The 26,547-nt window shown below is 53.4% G+C and overlaps 6 protein-coding genes across 6 annotated transcripts; 2 read left to right on the top strand and 4 right to left on the bottom strand.

Annotated features, from left to right (window-relative positions):
- Nucleotides 1–377: 377 nt before the first annotated feature.
- Nucleotides 378–2,353, bottom strand: M406DRAFT_52978 (uncharacterized protein; the record flags this gene model as incomplete). The annotated part of the gene is made up of 3 exons (XM_040924499.1): nt 378–560; nt 609–2,071; nt 2,200–2,353. The coding sequence occupies 3 exons, from the start codon at nt 2,351–2,353 to the stop codon at nt 378–380; spliced, it is 1,800 nt and encodes a 599-aa protein (XP_040771301.1).
- A 6,355-nt stretch (nt 2,354–8,708) lies between these two features.
- On the bottom strand, nt 8,709–10,087 carry M406DRAFT_358592 (ammonium transporter; the record flags this gene model as incomplete). Its single annotated transcript, XM_040923944.1, has 3 exons — nt 8,709–9,252; nt 9,341–9,537; nt 9,647–10,087. The coding sequence occupies 3 exons, from the start codon at nt 10,085–10,087 to the stop codon at nt 8,883–8,885; spliced, it is 1,008 nt and encodes a 335-aa protein (XP_040771302.1). The 3' UTR covers nt 8,709–8,882.
- A 3,593-nt stretch (nt 10,088–13,680) lies between these two features.
- On the top strand, nt 13,681–14,705 carry M406DRAFT_297081 (putative SIR2 family histone deacetylase; the record flags this gene model as incomplete). Its single annotated transcript, XM_040919289.1, has 2 exons — nt 13,681–13,984; nt 14,140–14,705. 2 exons carry the CDS (start codon nt 13,681–13,683, stop codon nt 14,703–14,705), a joined length of 870 nt encoding a protein of 289 aa, XP_040771303.1.
- A 112-nt stretch (nt 14,706–14,817) lies between these two features.
- M406DRAFT_343440 (alpha/beta-hydrolase) lies at nt 14,818–16,608 on the bottom strand (the record flags this gene model as incomplete). Its single annotated transcript, XM_040921867.1, has 2 exons — nt 14,818–16,398; nt 16,468–16,608. The coding sequence occupies 2 exons, from the start codon at nt 16,606–16,608 to the stop codon at nt 14,818–14,820; spliced, it is 1,722 nt and encodes a 573-aa protein (XP_040771304.1).
- Nucleotides 16,609–18,550: 1,942 nt separating this feature from the next.
- On the bottom strand, nt 18,551–20,242 carry M406DRAFT_53057 (uncharacterized protein; the record flags this gene model as incomplete). The annotated part of the gene is made up of 2 exons (XM_040924503.1): nt 18,551–19,155; nt 19,297–20,242. The coding sequence occupies 2 exons, from the start codon at nt 20,240–20,242 to the stop codon at nt 18,551–18,553; spliced, it is 1,551 nt and encodes a 516-aa protein (XP_040771305.1).
- Nucleotides 20,243–22,187: 1,945 nt separating this feature from the next.
- On the top strand, nt 22,188–22,850 carry M406DRAFT_52969 (uncharacterized protein; the record flags this gene model as incomplete). The annotated part of the gene is made up of 2 exons (XM_040924497.1): nt 22,188–22,396; nt 22,541–22,850. The coding sequence occupies 2 exons, from the start codon at nt 22,188–22,190 to the stop codon at nt 22,848–22,850; spliced, it is 519 nt and encodes a 172-aa protein (XP_040771306.1).
- Nucleotides 22,851–26,547: the final 3,697 nt, after the last annotated feature.

Here is a 26,547-nt window from a genome sequence, read left to right on the forward strand (position 1 = left end):
TTGGTACTTAGCGATTTCGCGTGCTTGATATACTGTTCGTTAGCGTTTCTCCCCTTGAATTAACACCGACGGGTCCGGGGAGAAAACCATAAAACAAAAATGAGATTCCGTATTTGGACATCCTGCCAATACCGAATACTGTCGTCCCAATCATATCTGTCGTATGCACCTTTTCCCTTTTACCCAATAGTAACAGTGCCGCTGCAGGTGGCTATTCCCAGTACCTGGTATTCTCTCTCTTGTGGAATGCGCCCAAAACACCTTACATCCATCATTCAATCAAGCAAGCTGACACAAGGAAGAAAAGAAAAGAAAAAAAAGTCTCGTCTTATCGTGTGAAGCATATCGTGTCGCAACGAACACAAGACGTCGGGAATTTAGAGACCATGCCGAGCCCCCAGCGGGCGTCTTGCACCTCCCTCCTCTTCTTCCTGGCCATGAAACCAGCGGCCCTTGTCGTCCCCGATCTTCCTCCTGAACATCCCAAGGTCCTTGAGTAGGGCGTGCATGTGATCCTGCATCTCGTCGTGGCGGTCCTCATAGTCATCCGAATTGTAGGCCTCGTCCTCGTCGCTGTCCTCGTAATAGGTCTCGTCCTGTTCTTCGACTCCTGCGTCCTGATCTGCCTCGTGCTTCTTCTTCTCTTCGCCGTCCTCCATTGGGAGGCCGTCCGCCGTGCCAGGTCGGCTCGCGCTCGGGACTACAGAGATGGGGTTCTTGAGGCTCTCGAGGGCCAACTTCAGGTGTAGCCGCAGGGCCTCGTTCTCGGTCTGCAGCGACCTGATCTTGGCCTCGTACACCTGTCCTCTCTCCTCCATCATGCGCTGCATGCTGCCGACGCGGTTCTGGTATTCCTCGAGTTTCTCACCCTGCTCCTTGGCATTCTTCTCCCTTGACTGGCTCTCGCTCACCGAGACCTGCAGCACGCGGATCTCCTCGGCCATGGCGGCAATTTGGGCGTCCCGCTCGGCGCTGGAGATGTGGTCCTGGTTGACGACGGCGCGCGTGCGGATCCTCTTGGCCTGGTCTGCGTAGCGCAGAGTGGAGAGGGTCTCTTCGTAGTCGGAGGGGGCGATGCAGGCGATCATGGCGGTCTTGGAGTTGCCGCCCAGGGAGTCCTTGAGGAGCCAGGTGAGAATGGAGTCACGGTAAGGAACGACCGCGTCCTTGGGACCCCGCGCGCCGCCCTTGCCAGATCGGTGATTGGCCTTGGGGTCTGCCAGCGCGGCGATGACGCGGCCCAGGGTGGTGAGGGACTTGTTGATGTTGCTACCCTCGCGCAGGCGCTGGCCCGTGGCCTCGGTGGCTTTGGCACGCTCGCTGCCGGCCAGATCGACAAGGCGTATGCGGCTGCTCCGCTCGGTGGTCTCGTCCGTCTCCATGTCGTGGTGGATCTGCTTCAGCATGAGGGTGAAGACGGCATGGCTCCGGCTCGACGTGTCGTTCATCTTGGTCGAGGCGGTGGTGCGCGAGCTGTCGCCCATCTTCATGTAGCGCAGGATCTCGTCGATGGTGCGGACGGGGACCTCGGTCAGGTCCTTGACGTAGGGGCCCTCGGTGGGGGACTCGCGTATCTTGAGGTAATAGGGAGCCTGGTTGGGAATAACGGGGACCAGCAGGTCGCGGACGTGTTCGTTGTAAACTTCAAAGTAGGAGACTCGCACACCGTACGAGATGTTGGGCGTTTCATTCTGGGCGGCCTCGATGCGCTCGAAGAGGTCCTGGCACGTGCGTGGGATGAGGCCTGGGCGGTCTGGGGTGCCCATCATGGTGTAACTCTTGCCTGAGCCCGTCTGTCCATAGGCGAAGATGCAGGTGTGGTAACCCTCGAAGTTGTGGTCGAGGAACTCCTCGCCAAGGCTGTTATAGACATCCTCCTGGTGGGCGTAGTGGGGGTCGCTGGGGTTGTGGCTCCAGAAGGAGTTGTCAAAGGCAAAGTTCCTCTCCTCGATGACCTTTCGCGCCTTGATCAACCTGTTGTTGGCGGGGTCGCTGTCGTTGGGAGGGAGGAGGGTTGTGACCTGGCTGATGGGGTCCATGTCCACGAGGCATTCTGCGCCTCGTTCGATCTCTGTGATGAAGATGAGAAGACACGAGTTAGCGAAAGGGGCCGACGTATTCACAGAGAGCCGAGGAGAGAGAGGAGGGAGGGAGAGGCCTAGAGAGGGACAGTAATAACACACGCACACAGACACATACCTCGAGGCAGGAAGGCCCTGACGCGCACCACGACACGCACATTTCCTCCATTGTCCAACCTGGGAAGCGTGCCATCGCGAGCCCGTAACGACGGCGTCGAGGCTGAAGAGCGGACGGCCCGCGGGTCGACGAGGGCGTGGGCGGCGGCGGGCATGAGTCTTGGTTCGAAGGAGTATCCTATAAGGGTTTCTGAGATGTCGTCTAGTATCTCACGATATCGCTGTCGTCGAGAGGAATGCATATGATGTCGTCACCCTCGCTCGACGTGTATGTTTGTTCAACTCTCTTTCTCTGGTTGTTTTTCTTCTTCTTCTTTTCTTCCCCTTGCTATCTCTCTTTGGGCAGGAATGCAGCAAGGCTGTCTGTCGTGCCTGCATTGGTGGCTGGAACTTTGGCCCCCCTCCCCTGCCACCTGCCGATTGACTGGTTACTGATCCTGGTCAGTGGGTGGTTGGTGCTTGTTGATTTCCTTGCCATTTTGGGAAAGGTGACGTACTACTCCCCTGTTATCGTTTCCACGACGATCTGTGTAAGTCTTATCGATAAAGATAAGTCACTACTGGAAGGTACGAACCACAGCATGTTATCTGTTCATCGATCACGGCATGTGGTGTGGGAAGCCGCACCGCACTTTCTCCTCTTATCAAAGCTGGCTCTGCTACCCTTAGACTCACTCACACCCTCCCTCCCTACTTTAACCGAGTTCTACGCAGTCAGCCCAACGCCTCATACATAATCAATACATGCTGAGAACCTTCGAACATCATCATCATCATCATCATCATCATCTGTAAGATGAGAACTTCTGGTCTTTTCAGCAGGTGGCAGAGAAGCGAGTGAGGTGACGGTGTCTGCTCACCTTCAACGCCAACAGAGCTTCGTCAAGATATGTTGCGCCTTACAGCTTAAAGGAGGACATATTCAATGAGAACGACCTCAAGCTGAATGTGTGTGATCAAGTTGACCAGATGTTCAGAGAGCACCTCCCCACACGTCGAGCCTAGGCTGGCCGTCACGCACACATCAAGGCAGAGACCCTAATTCATGTCACCAAGTTAAAGAGACAGCTTGTCTGAACGCTCATAACTTTCATTGCAGCGAGACTGAGCAGGGCATCTGAGCGAGTACCCGTGCATGTGAAAAGTATGTACATGCAAGAAAGGTTGGAAAAAAAAAAGCCAACCAGAAAAAGACAAAGAGGTAAAACCAAAACAGTCCCGGTTCCCCAAACCCTCATGAGGTCGGCTCATCCGCTGCTGACCTTGGGAGGAAAAACAGAATTCGATGCGTACATGGCGATCCAGAGCCCCAAGAAGCCAACCAGGGCTTCTCAGGCTATATAAAACACCCCTTGAAGCTCAGTGTCGGCTTCGTCTCATCTCCTTCGAAGAAATGGGGTGCTCGTGGCATCGGCCTTTTACAGTCCCGTGGCCGAAGCTGGGCAGGATGATCCGCAGACGGTCGAGACGGAGATGAGGGTCACGGTTGACGCATTGCACTGGTTACCCGTGTACCCCTGTCCGGTAGGCTTGGCTGTGGCGACGGCCTCGGCAGTCTGGGTAGTCTTGGACGAGACGGTCAGGGTCATGGTGGATGCGACGCCGCCCGAGCCCGTCAACGTCAGGGTCACAGTCTCCTGCGCGAGGACCTCAGACGCCGTCACGGTGTTCGTGAGGACCTGCGCCGTAGAGCCTGATCCGACGGTGACATAGACTGTCGACACGATAGGCTTGGCGGTCGTGGACGCCGTCTGGATGGCAGCCGAGGTGGAGACGGTGCTTGTCAGAACTAATCACATTCAGTCAAAGGTTAGCACTTGGAACAGAGACAAGAAAAGAGAAAAGCAACAGAAAGAGGCTCACCTTGAGAGCCCAGGGTGACGGTGACGACAGTCTCCACAGGCAGCTGCGAAGTCACGGTCTTGTACACGACGGTGCCGTTGGAGTAAGGAGGGGCGCTGGCTCCCACAGGAGAGGAAGAAGAGGTCTCCTCAGAGGGGATAGTCACCGTCTTGGTGACCTGGCCGATCGAGGTGGAGGTCGACTCGACCCCAGAGACGGTGACGGTCACGACGCTCTGGGTCTGGCCGACAGAGAGGTAGGTGGCCACGGACTCGGTGGTTGCGGAGGCAGCATTGGCGACTGCGGTCTTGGTGATGACGGTCGTGGATGGGACGAGCGTCGACGAGGTCGTGGCAACACCTGAGACCGTGATGGTGACAATGTGGGGCACCTGGACGACAGAGCTGCTGACGATAACCTCGGTGGTGACGGCCTCGGCAGCCGATGTGGACTGAGCTGCGACAGCGGTGGTGATGATGCTGGTGACGTCGTAGGAGCTCACGGAGGTTGTCTCCTGGCCGCCGACGGTGATGGTCACCACGGACTGGGTAGGCTGGACCTTGGTCACGACGCTGGTGACCTGGACGGCTGCCGCCGACGAGGTTGCTGTGGGGAGGTAGTAGGACACAGAGCCGGAGACGATGGTGGTCACGACCGCAGAGCTCAGGCTGGCGGCCACCGAGGAGGAGACACCCTGGGCAGCGGTGACGGGGCAGATGGTGGTGGTCTCGGCGATGGTGTCGGTGACAATGACCGTCTGGACGGCAGAGGAGCCCAGGGAGGACTGGAGGGCAGAGATGGCAGATGTGGCCGTGGCAGCTGGGCAGTTGGTGATGCTGGCGGCACAGGAGACGACGGTGTAGGCCTGGGTGACCTGGATGGTCAGGGTGGTCTGCGGGCCGGACTCGCTGGTGCTGGCGGCGACGCTGGCGGCGCCAGTGACAGCAGCAACGCCCGAGGTGATGGTCCTCACAGTGGTAGACACGGGGATGATCTTGGTGGACACGACCGACGCGTTGCGGGCGGGGCAATTGGTGACAGTCGGCGCGCAGGAGAGCACGGTGGCCAGGCTGGTGCTGTAGATGGTCTCAGTGACCACCTCGACGGCGGCAACAGAGGAGCTGCTGGGGGAGCCGGTGATAGCAGCCGCAGAAGAGATGGCGACGGCGGTGGCGTTACCACTGACGGCCGCGACGCCAGGAGTCAGGGTGCGGGTCACGACCGCCGTGGAGGTCGGGATAAACTCGGTCGAGACGGACTGGTTGCGAAGCGGGCAGTTGGTCACTGTGGCAGCACACGAGAGCACGGTGTGGAGGCTGGTGGTGTACAAGGTCTCGGTCACAATCTCGACCGCGGCCGAGGTGCTGTTCAGGGCGCCTACGACAGCAGCCGGGCTCGAGCCACTGGCAACACCGCTCACAACACCACTGGGCCTCCCGCTCGGGATGCCGCTCGGGGCTGGTCCACTGGGGGCAGCAGTGACAGCACCGGCTCCAGACCGTGAGATGCCAGAGCCGCGAGGAGCTCCAGAGGCGACAGCGCCGGCTGCAGACACAAAGGGCACCCCCGAGCCTTGGGGCGCGCCCGAGACCGCGGCGGCACCGGACACGGGAGGCAGGCCTGAGCCACGAGGAGCACCAGAGATGGCGGCAGCTCCAGACACAGCGGGGAGGCCGGAGCTTTGGGGGGCTCCAGACACAGCGGCAGCTCCAGACACAGCGGCGGCCCCAGACACAGCGGGGAGGCCAGAGCTTTGGGAAGCAACAGAGACTGTCCTTACCGTGGTGGAAACGGCCACGATCTCGGTGGACAGTGTCGAGCTGCGGGCTGGGCAGTCCGTGATGGAGGCCGCACAGCTCGTGACGGTGTTAATGTTTGTGGTGTAGATGGTCTCGGTGACGACCGACTCGGAGGCGGCACCGGCAGCGTTCACAGTGTCGCCAGTTGAGGCAGCAGGAACGCCGGATGGGGACGCGGCTCCAGAGGTCGAGAAGGCAGAGACGATGCCGGTCAGGCTCTGGAGACCCGCAGAGCCAGAAGGCTGGACAGTTAGGGAGAGGGTCTCATCAGGCTCGCAAGAATCGTCAGTGGCCGTGGCGTTGGTGCTGATGGCGGCTCCGAGAGCGCCGCGGGAGAAGAGCAAGAGGGCAGCAACGGCCCCGACATTGTGGAACAACATGATAGCGGGTGCGTCTTGTTTCAACGGTTTTGTTTTCAGAGAATGGCTTCGAGTGAGGAAGAAAGTGAGAGAGAGAGGTCTGTTGTCTGTTTCTTTTTCCCAATCGAGGGTGGATGAGGGCGAAGACTGTGGGTGAGGCTGGAAGAGAACGAATGCGGTGACCAAAGCACCTGTGAAAGAATGAAAGACCCGCTGGGCGCGTGAAACCACGAAGATGAAAGAAAGAATGAACGAGGCAGGCGATACTGACGATGCTACAGAAGACCTCTCCTTCCTGTGAGGCCCTCAGAACGGGATGCTCTTGGCCCTTATATTCAACCATCTCGACGGCTCGGCTGAACCTTGCTGGGGGGGGGGGGGAGACCAATCATCATTCACCCTGGGGAAGGTCTCCTGAGGTCTCCACGGCACATGACTCCACTGACCCCCCAGTAACGCGGTCGTCGGGATGTTTCCTATAGTGGAAGGGAAGGTAGTGGTGGTGAACATGTTTCGAAACGCTGTCCGTCATCCTGCTTGATGTTGTAAATGAGCTGATGTGGGGAAGTCAGGAGGCGGCTCTCTCTCTTGTGTCTCCAGAGCTGCAGGCGAGTTGAGTGGCATCGCCAGTCCCCTGCCTATGATCCCTGATGTTCTTTGCGGCGATACGCCGCTGGTTCGGACCTGGCTCCACACCCCTCCCCTGCAGCCGATCCATTCCCGCCGCATCCGCATTGAAACGGCCCCAACAGATGCTCCTGAAATCGTGGGATTGCAGGTAGCTGACGACGTGCTCTTGCCTCCAATGGATAGTTGGTTGGCAAGCTGCGTCAGGCCATTCAACTACTCCCGGCGCGTGCCTGGCTTGAGGAGACTGGCTCTCGCTCTTTGATCCTGGGGTGTCGACTACCAGGCTGTGCTGCCCTCCTGTTCTAGGATCAGACAAGGGTTCGAGGATTCTCTTTTGGAAGTTTGTGAGGAGCCAGAGGTAGGGATTCTCAAATGAGCACGTCAAGGAGGGTTTTTGGGATGCCAGTGCCTTCTGCCTCTCTCTCTCTCCCCCTCTCTCCCTCTCTTCTGCCATTACAGCTAGTCCAGTTGGGACGAGATCATTAATGTGAATGGGGTTTCAGAACAGGGTGTGCGGATCGGGAAGTGGAATTGTTATGTAAATGGGCAGAGTGCTGCCCGCCTGCACCCGAAGGAGGAAGTTGGCCGTTATTTCCGAGGTCAACTTGCCCTTTTTTTTTCTTTTCCTTTTTCCCTTCTTCTTTTGTTTTCATTATGGAGTGATTAATTACCTAATCAAGTGTTTTCATAGCAATGGTTTGGGCCGTAGGTATTCATCCATGTATCCTAACAAGGAAACAAAAGGTCTAGAACGTAGATCACTCAAGTGTGATGTGGAGGACCCAAGAGATTTATTTGACATGTGATGACGTGGTTCAAAGCCTGTCCGTACGGGGGTTGAATATTACAGCTTGGGTTGGGAGATGATGGATCACTATGTGGAAAAAGCTCGAATGACAGGATGGATTCGACCTCGGTTTGACGGGGGGGGGGAGAGAAAACAAAAAAAGGAGACATGGAGCACATCTACAGGCAATTCTATTTTGGTTCTGTCCCAGGCTTCGTTTGTGTGCACAGACAGAGCAGTTGAGAATAGAGGAGCCCACACGGACGTTTTGAAACGTTGTTTGGATACTATGCACTTTGGCGTCGGTTCCTAAAGAAGACAGATGTATCCACCTCACCTGGTCAGGGGCCAAAACGCGGGTGGATGATTCCCCTTCCCTCCACTGAAGGGGGAGCATACCGACCAGGGCTGCTCGGGAATTAAGGGTGGTTTGCCAAGACCCTGTTTACAAAGCATCTGTCAAAAGTGGTGCGTGTGTTTGTGTGTGTCTGTTGTTTTGCTCGCCTGGACGAGCTCGGGCAGAGAGTTGAGATGAACGAGAGCTCATCTCTGTGTTTATGCATCCAACTTAAGCTCGTCTGGAGTGCTAAGGTCTCCAGGGCCACAACATGAGCTGATAGGGTGGACCAAACTTGCACTGCCCCTCCAACCCCTCCCCCCCCCTTCCGGCCCCCTCCTCCGAAAACAAGCATATGTGCTGCATATATTGAGGCTTGTGGCTATGTGAGTAGCAGTCAACCATAGAATTAACACACAACCTTGACCTGTAATGCTATGCATACCTCAGCACGACATCCTGGATGTCCCAGGCCGGGTGCAGGCCTTGAGCTGAGGGGTTGCGCGGGGAAAATATTCCGTTCCGAGGATAATATTATGTGCAGTTGACAGGGGAGGCTTTCCAAGATCTGCTACTATCATGTAAGTAATGGATAACACTATGAGCTATTAACGGAATCTAGGTAGTTTTTGGTATTCATCTTTATAACTTTTTACTATACACAATTCAAGATGCAACAGTTGACTAGGATTTTCAACAGGTTGCATAGTAAGATCAGAGGACTGAACTTTGGAACATGAATTGATGAATCAAGTACAATATATGGCTGATTTCGCAATTGCAGCAATATTATAAGTCTATCAGCACTCTTCTAATCTTCTGATATTCTCTGTTTCCTTCAATTGCAACGCTTCATTCCTTCCCGGCCCATACGCGCCACAAGTCATGATCATCCTTCACAAGCCTCACATTATTTTGTTGAAGAAAAATTTAAACAGCCTTTTCCGCGTCATCTGCCTTGGAGGGCCCAACCACAGACGTGGCCCTCAGGCTGCCCTGGCTGGAACGGTTCTCCTCGCTCGCGCCGAGCAGCTCGTTGACGTGCCGGCTCAGCTCGACGTAGTCGTACGCAAACTCGCCCAGCTGGCCGTCGTCCAGGCCCATCTCCTCCTCGTCGTTGTCGACGCGCAGGCGGAGGCCAGGGACGAGGTTCATGAGGAAGAGGATGAGGCAGGTCATGCCAAAGGCGTACGAGAAACCGGCCACGCAGTCGGCGAGCTGGTAGGCCAGCTGGATGTAGTTGTGGTTGAGCCAGCCGCCGGAAATCTCGGAGAAGCCGTCGAGGTGCGCAATGTAATCGCTATCAAGGCGGTAGTCGTTAGCAAATTTTTCATTTAAAGCAGGCGCCTCCTGGACACCATATGTAGAGGGTGAATTAATATACTTACGCAGCAAAGAGACCAGTGAGCAGGTTGCCCACAATACCACCGATGGCATGCTCGGCAAAAATATCCAGGGCGTCGTCAACACCGACCCAGAACTTGATCTGGGTGGCCAGGTTGCACACAATGCCGCCCACAACGCCAAAGACAACAGCAGACCACGCAGGAACGAAACCTGAAGCTGGGGTGATAGCAACCAGACCCTGTTTTGAGAAATTAGCCAAGATGGATCTCTCATTTGTTGGCCAAGTACGTTGTTCCATATTTCGTGAAGAGAGGAACAAAGTTCAAAATAATTAAAAGAATACTCACAGCAATGGCACCGCTGCAGAAACCGACAGCACTCCACTTCCTCTCCAGACGGTAATCCATCAGGCACCAGGTGAAACCACCGACACAGGCGGCAATGTGCGTCACAATGCAGGCCATGACAGCGCGCAGGTTAGCGGCGAGAGCACTGCCGCCGTTGAAGCCGAACCAGCCCACCCAGAGGAAGACAGTGCCGAGGACGACGTGGGTGACGTTGTGCGGGCGGTACGGGAGGCCGTGGACCTTGTCGTAGCCGGCGCGCTTGCCCAGCATCAGCGACATGGCGAGGGCGGCGGCGCCAGAAGAGATGTGGACGGGCGTGCCACCGGCAAAGTCGAGGCCGCCGAGCTTGAAGGACCAGCCGTTGGCGTTCCAGGTCCAGTAGGCGATGGGGTCGTACACGATGGTCGACCAGATGAAGACGAAGACGACAGCTGGGAGCATGCGGCCGCGGTCGGCAGCTGCGCCGATGGCCAGAGCAGGACTATTATTATGGAAAACACAGGTCAGCATGATTGTGCGTAGAGATTTATCTAAACCTCCTTTTCTGGAAGACTGGAAGGAAAAAAACACGTACGTGATGGCAGCAAACATGCCCTGGTACAGGCAGAACAGCAGATCCGGGATCTTGGAGCTTCCCACGCTGGGCTCAGCCAGCACCTTCATCAGACCAAAGTTGGACAGATCACCGATATAGGCGCTGCCCGTGTGGCTGAAAGTCAAGGAATAACCCCAAAAGAACCACTGAAACCCGACGACGGCAATACTCATCATGGACAGCCAGATGAGCGAGAGGGCCGACTTGCGACGAGCAAGTCCACTGTAGAAGAAGCCCACACCTGGCACCATGAGGAGAACGAGGGCCGACGAGGTCAGGATCCAGGCGAAGTCGCCAGACTATAGTATTGGACATAGCGAGTCAGTAAGAATTCATTATTATACGTTGCAATGATCATTCACACCCTCGTACGCAAACAAAACAAACACAAGAAAGTATATCATGAATAGGGTGTGGCGTATATTCATTTCATCACATACCGAATAGTAAACATTGAGATCCTCAGTCAGCGAGTCGCCGCCATTGCTGGCGACGCCACTCGTACCATTGTACGTTTCAAGAGGACCGGCCGACATTGCGAACCTGTGCCACTCCCCCTTCAAGGAAGACCGTCAAGTATGAATCCTGTCACGGGAGCCTCGTTGGCTATTGTTTGTTCGAGGTTGGACGTAGAGTGGTGGGAAAGCCGTCCCAAAATTATTAGATGGTGCAAGGACCAGAAAAAAAAAAAAAGGAAAAAGAGAAAGAAAAAGATCAAAGAGTTGACAGGAACACTCAGAGACCGAGGAAGGGAAGATGAGGACACGGGGGGGGGGGATCTACATGGATATGAATGAATGAGCAGCCAAGATACAAAATCCGGCCTTCAATTACTACTCGAGCAAGTCCGAGAGGAGAAGCCTTGGCACAGACAATATCTTTTTCTAAGCCCATAGATTGCGCTTACCAACATCATGTTATCTATCTTGACAGGTCTGCTGGGCATTAAGCCTCGCCCTTCTTCCTCTGCCAAGACGGCCAAAGTGGAACTCACAAGAAATGGGCTGGGCCCACTCGAGATAAGAAGCCCGTTAATAGAAAACGTTCTGGAAATTGATCGTGGAAGGAAAGTCCAGCCCGCGTTCTTCTCTTTCTCCAGCGGGGCCCCGAAAAGACAAAGAAAAAATAAGAGAGAAGAAAAAAGGAGAAAGGCGGCCGGCGGTAGAGGGCGGACGAGGCTCCGAGTGCGGCTTCTGGAAGGAAAGTATCGGGTTGTGTGAGTGAGACAATTCTCTGGCGCGCTTCTTTGTTCCCTCATGCAGGGCCTCGGATCAGCGCTGCGTCAGCCCTGCGAGCCTTGAAATGCCCTTTCTTATCAGCCGGAGTGGCACAGTGGGTCCCACAGCATAAGCCAGACATGGGGCTTTGGGGGGGGGGGGGGGCTGTTCGGGGGCCAATACACGCTAGGCGATACCGGCTGTCAGTAACAATTATTGCTGCCACTAGGTTTGAATGTACTGTACGTACTACTATGTACTATGGACCATGGAAAGGGAAAAGGCCTCTCTTCCTCTTCCTATTTTCTCCTTATCTCTCAGCCCAGGCTCCAGGCTGTCCATGCCGTCCCCGTTAGTCCTGTCATTACTATGTACAAATGTACAGTGCCGAATATACTATACAACATACTATACAGCATACTATGCATATATTTTATGACGGATGGGTTGTTGATACTCGTGATGACGCTGTACCTGCATAAAGTAAAAGCAATGAATGGTAGCGATGCAAGGGCTCCAGGATCATTCACTACGACGTGATCGCTCAAGTGGAAGCACACAATAATGCCACGTGCGGCCCACCACCCAAGCGAGACCCGACAGTATGGTCCTGTGTGTCATTTGTGAACAAATAAAGGGCCGCCTGGTTTGTGATAGCATAAAAAAAAGAGAGACAGAGACAGAGACAGAGAGAGAGAGAGAGTGTGTGTGTGGGTTCTCTAGTTAATCCCAGCTCCGTAGACGGCGGCGTGCAGTACACGGTAATCACAGCATACTGAATCCGGAACAGTCCAAAGTCGAGACGGGCAACGATAAGTAACAGTACTAGGAAACGATAGCAGCCCGCCTTGTTTGTTAGGTAATGGGCATACAAATCACTCACCGGCGCCGGGTTTGGATCAGGCTAAACCTTTTATTACTATTGGTGCGAACTCAGCCTTGCCAACTTGAAAGCCGGCTCCTTGTTCGGCTCACTAGCAGCCCAGGTATGAACGGGACTCTTTTTCACAAGTCATTTGTTAATTAGCTCAAGGCACCTCCACGCCACTGATCCGATAACCACGGAGGCTGATTGTACTAGTAAACAAATTAAAATGACGCCGGCGTGGGATGGCAAACGGTCTGGCATGTGACTGTTGACAAAATGCCCCAGTTGACGTGCATTAGCTGCCGAATGAGCCGTTCACCAAGGTGGTATTTTTATGACTATTGACACAGAACATATCATCTGTGCACCTGCTTTACTGCCAGTACTTAAGCAAGGCCTTGTTGGGGCAAGGTCCCTATGCATGTCGTCGCCAGTGTCTGAAGACGATCGATGCAGAACAAACGACATAATGGCAGTAATTCCTTGATAGAAGAAAACAGTTCTATGCTCCTATCCTCTTACAATGTTGTTTCTTCCAATTTTGACAAATTATCTTATAGCTAGCGTGTTCACATGAGGCATGAAGGAAGACGTGTTATTGCAGCGACATGATAACTGCGAGGACCTAATCAATGACAACCTGCTGAACTTTGTTCCATCGTGAGATCTTCACGGTTGGCTTCATGACAGTTTTTCATCCGATTACCCTATATTGACAGTGTCCATATGCGGGCTTGGTTGATTCCTCTACCATGATAATTAATTAATCGACTTGAAAATACTTCAGACTTGGCTCTCACCGCTAGTCTACGCCTAATTGTTGTGATTCAACCGCCAGTCACTCATCGCATACACACAGGTTCATGCACTGCCAAAGATTGACAGGATAGTTAGAAAGGTGTTTTTATACATAAGCCAAGCTCATGCTTGGTATTACATAGTACAGTATAAGCTTCGCCGCCTCCACCAACCGCCCCAGCCACATGATTACCTGTGTAAGCAAGTCCACACCAGGGCTGAACATCAACTGAAATAAGATAGTATCCAACCAAGTAACATGTTCAAGAAGACCAGCAGTGATTTCTCTAGCACTCTCCCTTTGTTAACTGCCAGCTGCTCCAAGTTGGTGCTCAGCTCAGTTCGAACAAAATTACTCACGACAAAGTATTACAACCCCCCTCCAAAAACAAAGTCCAAATTCCAAGCCAGAAAAAGAAAAACCATGCCAGAACTCAACCCCGACTTCAAAGCCGAGCTCATGGCCAAGGCCAACGAGAGCCTCCAGCGCCACTTCAAGCGCCTAGACGACCAAGTCCAGCTCCGCGCACAGGCCGCCCCGCCGCCCAGCCAGGAGATGCTCGCCAGCTTCACGCAGCACCTCGGCGCGTCGCAGAGGGTCCTGGCCCTGCTGGGCGCCGGACTGTCCGCCTCGTCCGGGATCCCGACGTACCGCGGCCCCGGCGGGTTCTGGACGACGTACTCGGACCAGCAGCTCGCCACGCCGGGCGCCTTCAGGTCGGATCCGTGTCTTGTGTGGCAGTTCTACGAGCACAGGCGGGAGCAGGTCCTGGCGGCACAGCCCAACGCGGCACACTTTGCTCTGGCGAGGCTGGCGAGTCTCAAGCCTGGATTCCTTGCGGTGAATCAGAATGTAGATGGTACAGTAATAGTGCTCGAGTGCTGCTTTATTATGTGATGCTATTTTTTTCTTTCTTTTTTTTTTCTTCTTTCTTTTTTTTTTCTTCTTTCTTTTTTTTTCTTCTTTCTTTTTGCTGACGAGTTCTCATCATTAATTAATGACCATTCAACCTAGGTCTCTGCCAACGAGCTGGCCATCCATCGGAGCAAATTGTCAACTACCACGGATCCCTGTTTCGAGTGCGATGTGTTGACGAAAGCTGCGATTATAAGGCTGATGACTATAATGTCCCCATCGTGCCAGCCCTGCAACAACCTCCTCCCTCTTCACCCTCTCAGAAGAACACAGACGACGCCAGATTCCCACTCAATGACAACATCAGCGTCCAAGACCTCCCGCACTGCCCCCGTTGCAAGACGAATCTGCTCAGGCCGGACGTCGTGTGGTTCGGCGAGGGTGTCCCAGAAGAGAACGCCGCGAGGGTAGAGGAATGGCTCAGCCAGAGTGATTCATGTGATTTGATGCTGGTCATTGGAACATCGGCCATGGTGCGTCCTGCTGCCGGTTATATACAGAAGGCGAGACAGCGAGGCGCTCGGATCGCCTTTTTTAACCTGGAGGTGAAGGAGGCCGGTGTGGCAAGGCCAGAGGAGGCTGACTGGTCTTTTGTTGGAGACGCGGCCGAGATGCTTCCTATGGCGCTGGCCAAATTTCTCAAAGACAATGGGGCGACCATTTGATGGATTGTGAATAAGTAGCTATTACTATCTCGTTGTAGATTGAGATTTGGGAAAATTGTCAAGGTTCATAAATGTTGGACTGGGTCAAAAACAAATCCTCTCTCCAAGGACATTATTGCCACCGCGTCCACGTTGGCCAAGCCGGATCCCTTGCGATCTTCAGCTGAGCCATATGTATCTGCATCTCCTCAGGATCCGCAAAATCCCTCAGGGCAGTGATGCTCTTTCCATTCTGATCTTCCGGCTTCACAAAATAGGGCCCATCGACCTCGCACTGAGTGTGGCTGTCTGGCACCGTACCGTTGTACAGGAAGGCCCGCACATGCTTTGCAACACAGCTCGACGTGACGGCCACAGTGCAGTGACCAAAACCCTTGACCTCCACAATCTCCGAGCCTGCAAAGGCCCTCTTGGCGGACTGGGCAGACACCAGGGGGCAGATGGGGTCGAAGGTGGTGCTCAGGATGAGTAGGGGATGTGCAGTTTCGACGCCGAGTCTAGGCACGTAGTTATGCGTCTTGGGAATGGTCCATTGTTGCTTCTGATAAAGTTCACTGGTCCCGGCCGGAGCGAACAGGCTCGAATTGGCCACGGGCTTTATGATCTCGAGCGCAGACAGGCGCCCCTTGGGCCAGTTTCTCAGGCCGGATTTGCCATCATTGTAGGTGACGAACTGGTTGGCCTCGCCCCCGAGGTCCCAAGCATCAGCTCCGCCGTAGGCCAGAAACGCGTCGGTTGCATTTCCTTCGAGTAACTTCGCAAGACGATCTGCAAGCGCAGACCACTGCGCCGGTTTGTACAGTTCGGGAAAGATGCCGGTATACAAGATCTTGGAGTAGTCGAGTGTACCCCAATTTGTACTGTTGACATAAACGCTCAATGGTTCGTCGTAGATGTTTTCTGCGAACCCGAGAACTTTGTCCATGAGCTCCTCTTTGGATTTCGACAATGTGGACAATGTGCAGTTTTCTTCTGCATTCAGACACTCCTCGAAAAACCCCTCGAAGACACGAAACGTATCGGTATAGAACTCTTCAGTCACAATCTCGTCATACCAGGAAAATTGATTGACCACGCCGTCGATAATGACGCGTTCGGACCGTTCAGGGAAGAGGCCAGCGTACGTTTGGCCGAGGAGTGTTCCGTAGCTGAAACCCCAGTAGATCAGACTTGCTTGGCCCACAGCATCCAGAATACTGTTCATGTCTGCAGCAGTCTGGGGCGTATTGATGTATAGCCCATGTTCGCCCATGGTATCTGCACAAGCCTGTACAAAATTCTGGGCAAAGGCATAAGCCTCCGGGCTGTCCTCGATGACCCTGGAGTGCTTGACCTGAGACAGGGCACGCCGAGTCTCCTGATTAGGATAACAAGAAGCTTGCGGCGTCGAATGGTTAACACCTCTCGGGTCGAAGGATAGCAGATGGAAGCCCTCGCCAACAATGGTGTTGAGCTGCTCGCCACGCCTGAAGAGGAACTCGAGACCAGAGCCTCCTGGGCCGCCTGGGTTGATAAGAAGGTTCTGGGTGGCATTCTTCCCGCGCATGCGAATCAGAGGGATGGTGAAGACCTTGTCGCCCGAGTTGGTCGCATTGAACTGGTCCATGGGCACCGAGATGGTCGAACACTCCACATGCCGTCCCGCGACCTCCCCGCAGGCCTCCCATGCGATGTGCTCTCCTTCGTAGCGAAACTGGCCACCTCTGCGATCATGTCCACAGTGGCCATGACGCGTGATAAATGCGCGCCAGGAAAAGTGTACCAGAGCAAGAAAGACCAGAATGCTGCTTGCCAGAAGGAGCTTGGGCGACCTCAAGCTGGGACGTTTTGGATGACGGCGAACATCTGTTCCATGCTGTCTAGGCGTTGTAGCCAGGCCCAGAAAGGACTGCTTCTCGTCCATGGTTGTTGTTACGAGATGAATTTGAATGGATCTCGAGACAGGAAAATGGGAATCGCCTTCTGGACAAGGGCGACTTCCTTTCTCATATCACTTGTTTACTTGTTAATTAGTTCCTTCCAAGTCGAGCACAGCAGCATAGGAAGGAGGGGCGGCCTCGCACGTGACGACCCGACAGCCATAAGCTGCGGAGGGAAGACTCCCCGAAATTTTATCGTTCCGACTTCTTTGCAACTACACTATATGCACTTGATGATTGTCCATGAAGATCAGTATCGGGGTTTTTTCTTCTTTAAGACTGTTGAAGTTTAATTAATTCTGGAAAATGGGCAGAATAACATAGCTGCACCTTTGTATCCTTTTGGTCAGACCTCGTATACCAAGGTCATTCTTTTGTCAACTTATCAGTGATTGGATGCGACTTTTAATATGGTGCTCCTTCCGTGTTGAGACTAGTAGAATGTAAAATCTCCAAACTTGAAAGGAAGCCAGGTACGATTAGATATAATAAAGATAATCAACTTTTCAGTTGAAGTCTCCCTCGTCTGGGACAGAAACAAATGGCTAGAAATTTCAGCTAAAGAGTGCTTCTTTTGAGGTTCATACACTGATAGGACAAGATCACTGCACAAAGATGAGTCGTCCACATAGTAAGTATCACCGGATGCCATCTTGCTTGATATCATCGCCGTTGCGGAAACTGCAACTTCAAATTACTAACAATGTCTACCTAGGTACAGTGAAAGAATAGAATGCACCACAACTGAGTACACTGAATATGGCGACCGCCTTAACAGCCTGGGAGAAACCCAAGCCACAAGTATGAATGCAACATGACGGAATATCGAGAGAGAAAAGAGAAGAAAAGAAAGAGAGATAGAGAACAGAAAAAACAAGAATGCAACCATCCACATGACCCATAACGTATCAGATCTGGCGCTGTATTCCGCGCGTACTTGGGTAGACTGGGGTAATGAACCCATCTTATACGTGCTGCTCTGCTCCCACACAAGTAGATGACCCCTTTTGCAAGGCTTCATGAATGGATCGTGGCCATGCTAAGTGGATCAGCGACTAGTCCTCCTCGTACCTTATACCTAGGTATGCACCATGATTGTTTTGGCGTGTGTAGCAGAGCATCTCAGCACGCACCAGCCTCCTGAAGCCGAATCTATCTCGGTCCACGAAATTCCCTTTGTCTTCCAAGATTGCCCCCTCGCAAAGTTTCCTTAGAGTCTCAAGCGAGGGGGGACGGCTCAAGCAGGGACTCGTCTCCGATTCAATCTGCTCTCCTTGTGACTAATCGAAGACAGAGCCCTGCTGTTTTCAAACTCTCCACCCTCTTGCATGTCGTAATCGTTTGGTGGCACGGCTTTGATTCGCGCAAGCCATCTTCAGACGTCACTGATCCTCTTGTCTCGTTTCGTAGGTTCTTCATCAATTTTTCTCGCCGACCACTTTCACGTCAACGGCCACCATTCGTGCGTCTTGTTAAGCGTGTGTGGTGGCGGTGTTCAGGCTCGTGCTTTATGGTAGCACTCTCGAAGCTCCGGCGTCATCAGATGTGGCAGAGCGCCCCCACATCAATGCCTCCTTCGTTCTGACTGACTTCTAGAAGTCAAGAGAACTCAACAACCACCCTGCAATGCAAGTAAGCTCTCTCCTCTGTTCAGATGCAAGCAGCTGTAACCTAAGGCCACGTCTTCGAAAATGAAGGAGAGGGAAAAAAGAGGGACGATTAAATACGACCACGCGACGTTGACAAGGCTGCATAGTTGTAAGGGTGCCTGTGCGCGCCAACACGAGACCGCATTACCGAGAGAAAATAATAAAATAAAAAAACAAAAGAAGTTGCCCTCATGGTAATAGGACACAGAGGTTATTTTTTCTTCAAAAATAAATTGACAGTGAGCATCACCGCATACCTGACCTGTCAAGAGTCCTTCTAAATTGAGGTGCCACCTAGAGGTGTGTTACTTCCGCCTTCGTCCTCGTCGTCTTCGGTGACGGGAGAAGTAACTGTGGATGATGGTGAGGTGTGATTAACAGGATCGCCGTTACTGGGCTGTTGACCCGTAGTGGCGGGCACGTAACGGTCGACAGCTAAATCGGTCAAGTGCGTAAGGAAGCCTATCTTGCAATAAGCCTTGCCTGAGCCATAGTGCTTGCAGTCCGGCTTTAGACACACGTGGCCGGATAGGCAGGCTGCATTTCGACAGTCGCCGCGCTTAGCGCAGGGTAGAGAGCGGGCAAGCCATTCGAGGGCGGGTTTGAGGTCTTCTTCGACCTGGCTGTGGTCGTATTCGCAGCCGGGTGTGCTGCATGAGCCCTTCAGGTGCATAGCGTTGCACAGCCTTGTAGTGGCAGAGCGAGCCCTGAGGCGGTTCTCGGCGTCGGGGGTAGGCGGAGACAGGTAGTAATCCAGGCGCTGACCATTTTTATTTACGGCGACGTGACCGGGCGGGATGTCTTCTTTTCTGGGCAGTTGACGCAGGAGGTCGGCCTGCTGCATATAGGTCCTATGGGGGCTGTCGCGAGCGTGCATTGACCCTCCCATGGGGCCCCCAACACCACCATCATAGTCGAGGAGAGACCCGTTATCTGACCTCCAATCTCGCGACAATCTCGAGGAATTATTATTGTTGTTGTTGTTATTGTTATTATTGTGGTTGTGATTGTTGTTGTTGTTACGAACCGGTAGGGTGCTCGTTGTCGTTGTCATCGATTGCGGGTTGGCATGCAGCTTCTTGCAGTTACTGCCATATCTGCACTTGCCCAACTTGTAAAACGAACAGATCTCAGCACTCGTTGCTGCTGAGGATGGAGACGGGAGGGACGGAGTAGATTTGTTGAAGGAGGAGATGGTCTGGAGCGGCTTAGGATAGATGGCATCCATGGCAGAGCCGGCGGGTCGGAAGACGCCCGGGAGCTCCTCGATGCCTAGACCAAGCTTGGTAAACTCGTCGTGAAATAGCAGGCCTGGTGTCTTTATGAGGGTGACACGGTCGCTGTGGTCCCGATACTGGGTGAGTTCGGACACATAGCCGGCGTCGTGGCAAGCAGCAAAGTAAATATGCTTACACTGAGCGTTCTCGGCATAAAGGCGCAGCAGGCCGCGGAGCTTGAAATCAGCATTCTCCTTGAGCTCGCCGGCGTCGACAAAGTCGGTTAGAGGATAGGACCTGTTGAAATGGGCGATGAAGGGCGCCAGCGAGCGCTTCTCGGCACCAAGAAGGCCTGACTTGCTCAGGGCCTTGGACAGGCCAGCGACGTTGGCGTAGGCACGGACGACGATGTCGCAGTGCTCGAGGCCCTTCCGGCGCAGGCTGGTCTTGATGCCGTCGTTGAGCAGCTGGGCAGCCCTCGAGCCTCCCTCGGCCCCAGCACCGACGAGACGATCGTCAAAAACATAGCCATCGGCGTCAATAAGAACCAGGACAAAAGGGTTGCGCTCCTGGCCACGAGCTAGCTGCTTGTAGCGCTCCCGGGCATCCCGCTCCTCCTCGTAGTCGCTCTTGAGACGCTGATGCTCCTCGAGCAGCAACGCATAATTATTGAGGATTGCTTCGAGTTTATCATTGCGGCGATAGTCTGCCAGCTGCTTTGCAGCATCGTCGATCTCTTTATCGGTTAGCATTCTCAATCTTTCGCTTGTAGCTTGGCTGGCTGATGAGGGTCGTCCGAGAGGCGCAGCAGGCGGGGTTGAGAGAGAGCAGATAGCGCTTGTGAGACCTTGAGTAGTGAAGATGATGGGTCGTAAAGACGGGAAAGATTCAGGGATGTACCCAATATCCCTCGAATCACCAGCCTGCTGTATTTTCCAACGTGTATTCCCGAGGGTCCCTCGAAGTAAGCGTGCTGACGAGTGTCCTGCACGGACGAGGAGTTCCTCAAGCCTGCTGCACCTTTGGCAATAAGTGGGTGCAGTTGGTCTGGTGTGTAGGAAAGAAGAGAGAGAGAGAGGGAGACAGGATCGAAGGATGTGATCCTTGACGGAACAGGCGGGGACAAACTCCTAGGATCGCCTCTTTTCCTCTCTCTTTCTCTTTCCTTTTTCTTTTCTTCTGGTCTCCCTCCTCTCTTCTGATAGGGAAAATGGTGAAGGGAAGGGGGAAAAAAGGTAACAAAAAGTGGGAATGGTGCGTGTGGCCTTCGTGATTGCCTGTGAGCCTTGATGCATGCAAATCTAGGGGATTCGGTACAGCTCTGCTGCAGTGCGATCTGGCGGACACCCTAGTATTTGGTCGCCCAGGGAATTGATGTGTGAAGAAGGTGTGTGGACGAACACAGTTTCTCTCCCCCTCCTAAAAGAGATTGAATTTCTGTGGAGGTTTTGTGCTCACTGTGCAGTACGGTGCATAGACGAAGGTCAAGGGAAGGAGGTAATGCTACTGAGGTACGTACCAAATTCGTACCAAAGTAGCCCACTCTAGCAAGGGCCCCGCAGAAATGTGTCGGTCGGTGTTAGCGGCGGGAGTTTCCAGGTCCCCTAGAAGGCCTGACCATACTAGCACCTCCTCAGCGGGACCAAGTAACTGCTCGCTTTATCCGCCGTTGCACGTAACCTACTGCGTGCTGCATACTGTAGTATGTACTGTGGATATTTACTACACTGTTCTAGAGGGGTGTGCGTGTATGTGTGTGTGTGTTCGTGTTTTACTTTCTCTCCTTTTGCTTTTTTTTATTATTATTTTATGCCGAGGTATCTTTGATGATTCCATGAATATAAGTAGATAGCAGAGCATGGCCAAGTAAGCAACTATTTTGATTATATATCCTGCTTATCCAAGAAGACTTCATAGCTATATTATACCTAATTATGAACTTCCAAATAAGGTTGGAAACCAGCAAGTGCATGGGGTGTTGTTGGGGTCTGAGGTGCATGGCCTGCATGGCCTGAAGCACGGCCACTATAGTACTGTAGTCACCCCCACTTCGGTACAAAGTCTACTGCAGAGGAAAGAGGCGACATCCAGTGATAACAACTGCAGGTGGAAACTTATCAAGAAAATGGAAATCTAGGCTTTGACTTGAGGTATGGTGTGACGGAAATTGGTCATCTGCTTGTCGTAATGGACCGGAAGAACAAATAAAACGGTGTCACAGTCACAAGCAAACTAGAATGACGCCGAATCACGAGAGGATTGCACTTTGATTTGCAGGGGCGAGGGTGCCCTGGAATCCTGCTCCTGCCATGCGATGGCGAGTGTGGCGCAGGGGCCTTCCAGCTCGAAACCACCACCTGCCGTCATCCTCGTCCTCATCCTCAAGCAACCAAAGACACCCAACATTTTCCTTCCTGCTCATCTGTCCATCCATCCGTCCACCCATCTACCCGTCAACTCACACGTCTATCTATCCTTATTCCTCCGTCACTTACCACCCGTCCTGATCGTCCACTCTTCCTTCCCATCTCCTTACACACGCCTGCATCTCTAGCAAGGACGAGTGTTCCTCGCTCTGTTACCTGCCACTGCTCACATGACCGGTCCAGTCCAGTCCAGCCAGCCAGTCGACCATTGAGGCATCTCAACACCGCATAAAGGCGCTTACGTCCTTTCTCTCCACTCACAAGAGTCGCAATGCCCCGCCGCTTCGACTACGATACCGACGAAGAGCGCCTCCCAGAGGGCATGGTCCGCGTTGGATACGATGCAGACACAGAGGTCTACACCTTTCGAGACACAGACGGAAGTCTCTGGGAGGGCCCGCCTGGCTGCCGATATGGCCGCCTGACCAAGGTTGCCAACCCACCCAAGCCCCCATCAGACCTCACCAATATCGATGTCGAGTCTGCCGATGCCGAACATGGGGGCGAGCAACCCCCCAGCTACGACGAAAGCGAGGCCACCGTGCCCTTCCTGGAGGGCCACAACACACACACAGGCGCGGGCCAGGCACATGCGAGATGGGGAGGAGGAGGAGGAGATGGAAGCGGCACCTCGTATGCCGCGAAGCACTGGCGGGCCGAGCTGATGCCGCTGCTCAACTTCTTCATGATCCTGGCGCTATTCCTGGTCGGCCTGTTCTGGTTTCTGGGGTGGATGACGAGCTCCAAGGCGACCCTCTCTCGCTGCGGCCCGGGGAGCCACGCACATCAGATCCAGCAGGGGGAGTCATGTTGGGATATTGCAAAGATGCATGGCATCGACGTACCAAAGCTGAAGGAGGCCAACGGCAACATCAACTGCGACCTGTTGGAAGTTGGAGGCGTGGTCTGTGTCCCAGCCATGCCCAAAATTTGAAAAGAAAGAGAGAGGTGGGAAGAAAGAGAGAGAAAGATGAGAATGGGGGGGGGGTGCTTGGAGGCCAGCTTGATGTTGCTGTCGTTGCTTTCGTTGCTGCTGCTGCTGTGGCCGGGGACCGAACGAGAAGCCGAATCGATCGTGTTCGATCTAGTGATGTTCGTCACCCGTGTTCTGGCGCTTGGAGGCACGAGGCTGCATAGTCTATCTGACTTGTGACACATTGACTGTCAATGAATGTTCTTGGCGTTTTAATTGGGCGTTAGGTCTCGTCTCTGGATTTGTACGTCGTCACCAAGCTGAACCTTGGACTCGAAATATTTTGGAATTGAGATTTTCAATTTAATTCTTCTGCTTTGGATCCCGAGCGAGGCATCTGTCGATACACAGGCACGAGTGATGGCTTCTTGTCAAATCGATCCGCCGCACCGCACTTGGGACTTGTGAGACCCTATTCTACAACTGTCACCGTGAAATGAAGGAGCTGTTCATCATCATCACCATCATCACGACAGGGGCTCCAAAATTGTCTCTCTGCCACCTTTATCCGGTCCTCACGCAAAGCCTTGTCGTTGACAACCCCGTGAGGCACAGCAATGGTACCATGCTCTAGAACTTTTGTATCACGCCGTCGCGTGTTAAGGGCCCTACATTGAGGAGGACGACTTCTCATTACACATGCTAGATGTGCATGCCACTTTCTTTTCAGAGTAACAAGAGTAGCCTTGATCTGGAGGAAGGGCGCTCGTCAGCAGGTTAAGAGAGATTGCAATCGTACGTTTAAGACGAACGAGGCGAAAGGGTGGCTGGCTACGGAGCTGCGACCAGTCCTCTCTGTCTTGCGCCTGACGAGGCCGACTGCTCTGCAGATGTGCGCCATCGTCTATGGCAGTGTCTTTACCGAGACAGAAACCGCACGACGGTTAGGCGTATTATCACGCCATGTTCAGCCCGTCGCCTCTATTGCCTGATGCGCAGGTACCAGCCTGGTTCCCAACGAGCAGAAGGATTCTCCTATGAAGCCGTCACAGCAGGAAAGGCAAGCATTACGAGAGAGAACACTCCACATGGTGGCCTCTCCTACTGAGAACCATGTCTATCATACCCGCATCTGGCTCGTCGGTGTCTTTGCTCCGGGTGTGCAGAGCCTGGTCCTCCTCCTCCGGCAAACTTTCTTTTACCTAGGTGAACTGCTGTCGACTGGTATTGCCCTCACTCCCCTTCAAGCCACTGGAGCCAGTTATATGTCGTTAAATTCACACCGGGAGGCGTATTCCAGCGAATCAGACTCGCATGATGATCTCAGACAACCCCCTTTCGCCTAAGTAATGTGGTGCTCAATCTGCCTGCAGACTTGCAATTTTCTGTGGGATGTGTGTGCTCCAGGGCAGCGCAGCTTGAGCCCGCTTGGCCGCTTGCCATGGGCCCATGCGTCGTGTATTGGGCCTCGAGAAGCGGCTGAGAAGAGGAGGGGAAAAGACTTTCTTCCACAGGATTCCATGCGGGACAATAGCCCTGATGACGTTTGTGTGGCTTCATCTGGCTCGGATGATACCCTCCTCAAGGCCCCCAGACCCTAGACGATATGCATGTTCTAGACCTGAACCCCTATTTTTCCTTTTGTCTGTATTCTTTTTTAGAACACGGGCTTGTTCATACGCTCGGTCAATGAATAACCCAGCTTCCGATACCGCGATACCATGGTAGCATCTAAGCAACCCGACCCAACCACTCCACAACCCAGGTGGACCTGTTTGTGCTTCTTCACGGTTGGGTGTATACACACGGCTCCTACGCCTTGTCACTCACTTGTTTCTAAAGACTCATCTGAGAAGGATTGGGGGCTGAACTGGGCTGGGCTCACCCCTGTTACTCGCCTGTCAAAGATGCATAAGGTTCTTGCTTCTCTGGGGTCGATCAGCAAACGATCGTCGGCTGAACACAGGAGAAGCAGTGTATGTCTTGTCTGGTCTGCCGGTCAGCAAACGGGCCCCCTCCTCGTATTCTTCGTATTTTTACCCCTCCTCTTCTTCGCTCTGCTTTTCTTTGAGAGCGGAGGAGCATCAGCCACCACCTGGGCAGGCAAGACAGATCAGACCGACTTGAAGAGCCAGGCTTGCCTCTTTTCACTTTCCTCTCTAGTTGCCGGAGTTTTTCTTAGCCTGGGCTCTCGCCGGCCAGACTTCAGCCGCCACAGGCTCTCGCTCCGGCCAACTCTTCTTCGCCTGCGGAAAATATGTCTGTCGACACGGCTGCAGTACCTGGTGGCTTCGTCTGGCTGGTCGCACCTTGTGACGGTGTTACCTGTCTCGAGAGGTTGGCGTCCAAGAGACATGTGTTCCCCCACAGCCTCATCGCAGGTGCCGTGTCTATATACAATATCACATGCATAATTGTGACTGTTTATTTTTGGGTGACACCAATTGAATAACGGACAATTTACTACAGGGCGGAAATGGTTCGTAGACCAAAACCTCTCAGGAGTGGCGATGCAGCAAAAGACGGAATTGAAAGGAAAAGAAGAACAAAATCTTGAAGAAGAAAAAGAAGGAAGAAAACCACCGTTCCGTCCATGGAGAGGGAATATTCGGTGTGTCATCTAAGACAACATGGCTCCATATTCAGTAGTGCTGTACGAATTAAGGGCCAAAACAGACAGCATTTGTCCCTTACTTCTGATGGAGGACACATTGTCTGCAAGGGTTTTGTTCTTCTTAGCCTTTTTTTATTTTGTGTTTTACCTGTTTTTTTAAAATTTCATTTCAATTTCCTTTTATTTCCCTCTCTTTTGAGTTACTTCGGGGGTTGGCCCGATCAGAACATCGTACCACTCGCGGGGCGATATTTAGGGGCGAAAAAGGAGGAGGGGGGGGGGGTGTGCGGAAGAGAAAAAGGGATCTGAGATCTTGCATATACCTCCGCACCTCCACGCCACCCAGTCCTTTCATGCACGCTGAGTTGTGGTACGGATCTAGGGCTGCATGCATATTCCGTCTGGGCCATAGATATTCTTTTCTTGTCCTTTTCTTCCCTCCCTCAGGCAGCGAATAGGGTAGAAAGCAGGAGAGGCGTTCCGGATTGCCCCATGGCTGAAAGCCACATCGCGTGTTCAGCCCTCCTCCTCGTCCCCAGCTTTTGCAATCATGATTCCCCGGTTTCATGTTTCCTCTCTCTCGCTCTCTCGCTCTCTCTCTCTCTCTCTCTCCGTCTCTTTTCCGATATTTGCCATGTCACTGTTTGTTCCAAAAGATGGTCTTGCCCAACCAGTTAGCCCTCGATTACATTGCTTTCTTAGGGTGGACGCACGGGATCCACCTCGACCTGGATCTCGATCGATTGCGCAGCTTTCAGGCAGGCATGTTCTCTCAATGTTTCTTTTCTTTCTCTCTGTGTCTCTCTCCCGACCTCGCACTCACTCGTTCCTAGACGCAGCCTCTTTTCTTGTTGCGTCTCCTCACACACCTATCTGCCCACCTTCCCCTCCTCTGGTCTTCCGATTAATTCCTAATGCTGCCTGCCTAATTACCTAAACTGCATCCCGTATGTCCCATTCACGTCTGTCTCCTCCCCTACCCTCCTTCTCCAGCTTTTGTCTAGCATGATTATACTATGTGCGCACCAAGAGCACCCGAGAGCCACGTTTGTGTACCGCCCTTCCCACGTGCGGACCGATCCAGGCCACGAGGAAGCCACGTGC

The sequence above is a fragment of the Cryphonectria parasitica genome, assembly GCF_011745365.1.
Source record: "Cryphonectria parasitica EP155 unplaced genomic scaffold M406scaffold_10, whole genome shotgun sequence".
In the NCBI taxonomy this organism is placed as follows: Eukaryota; Fungi; Ascomycota; class Sordariomycetes; order Diaporthales; family Cryphonectriaceae; genus Cryphonectria; species Cryphonectria parasitica.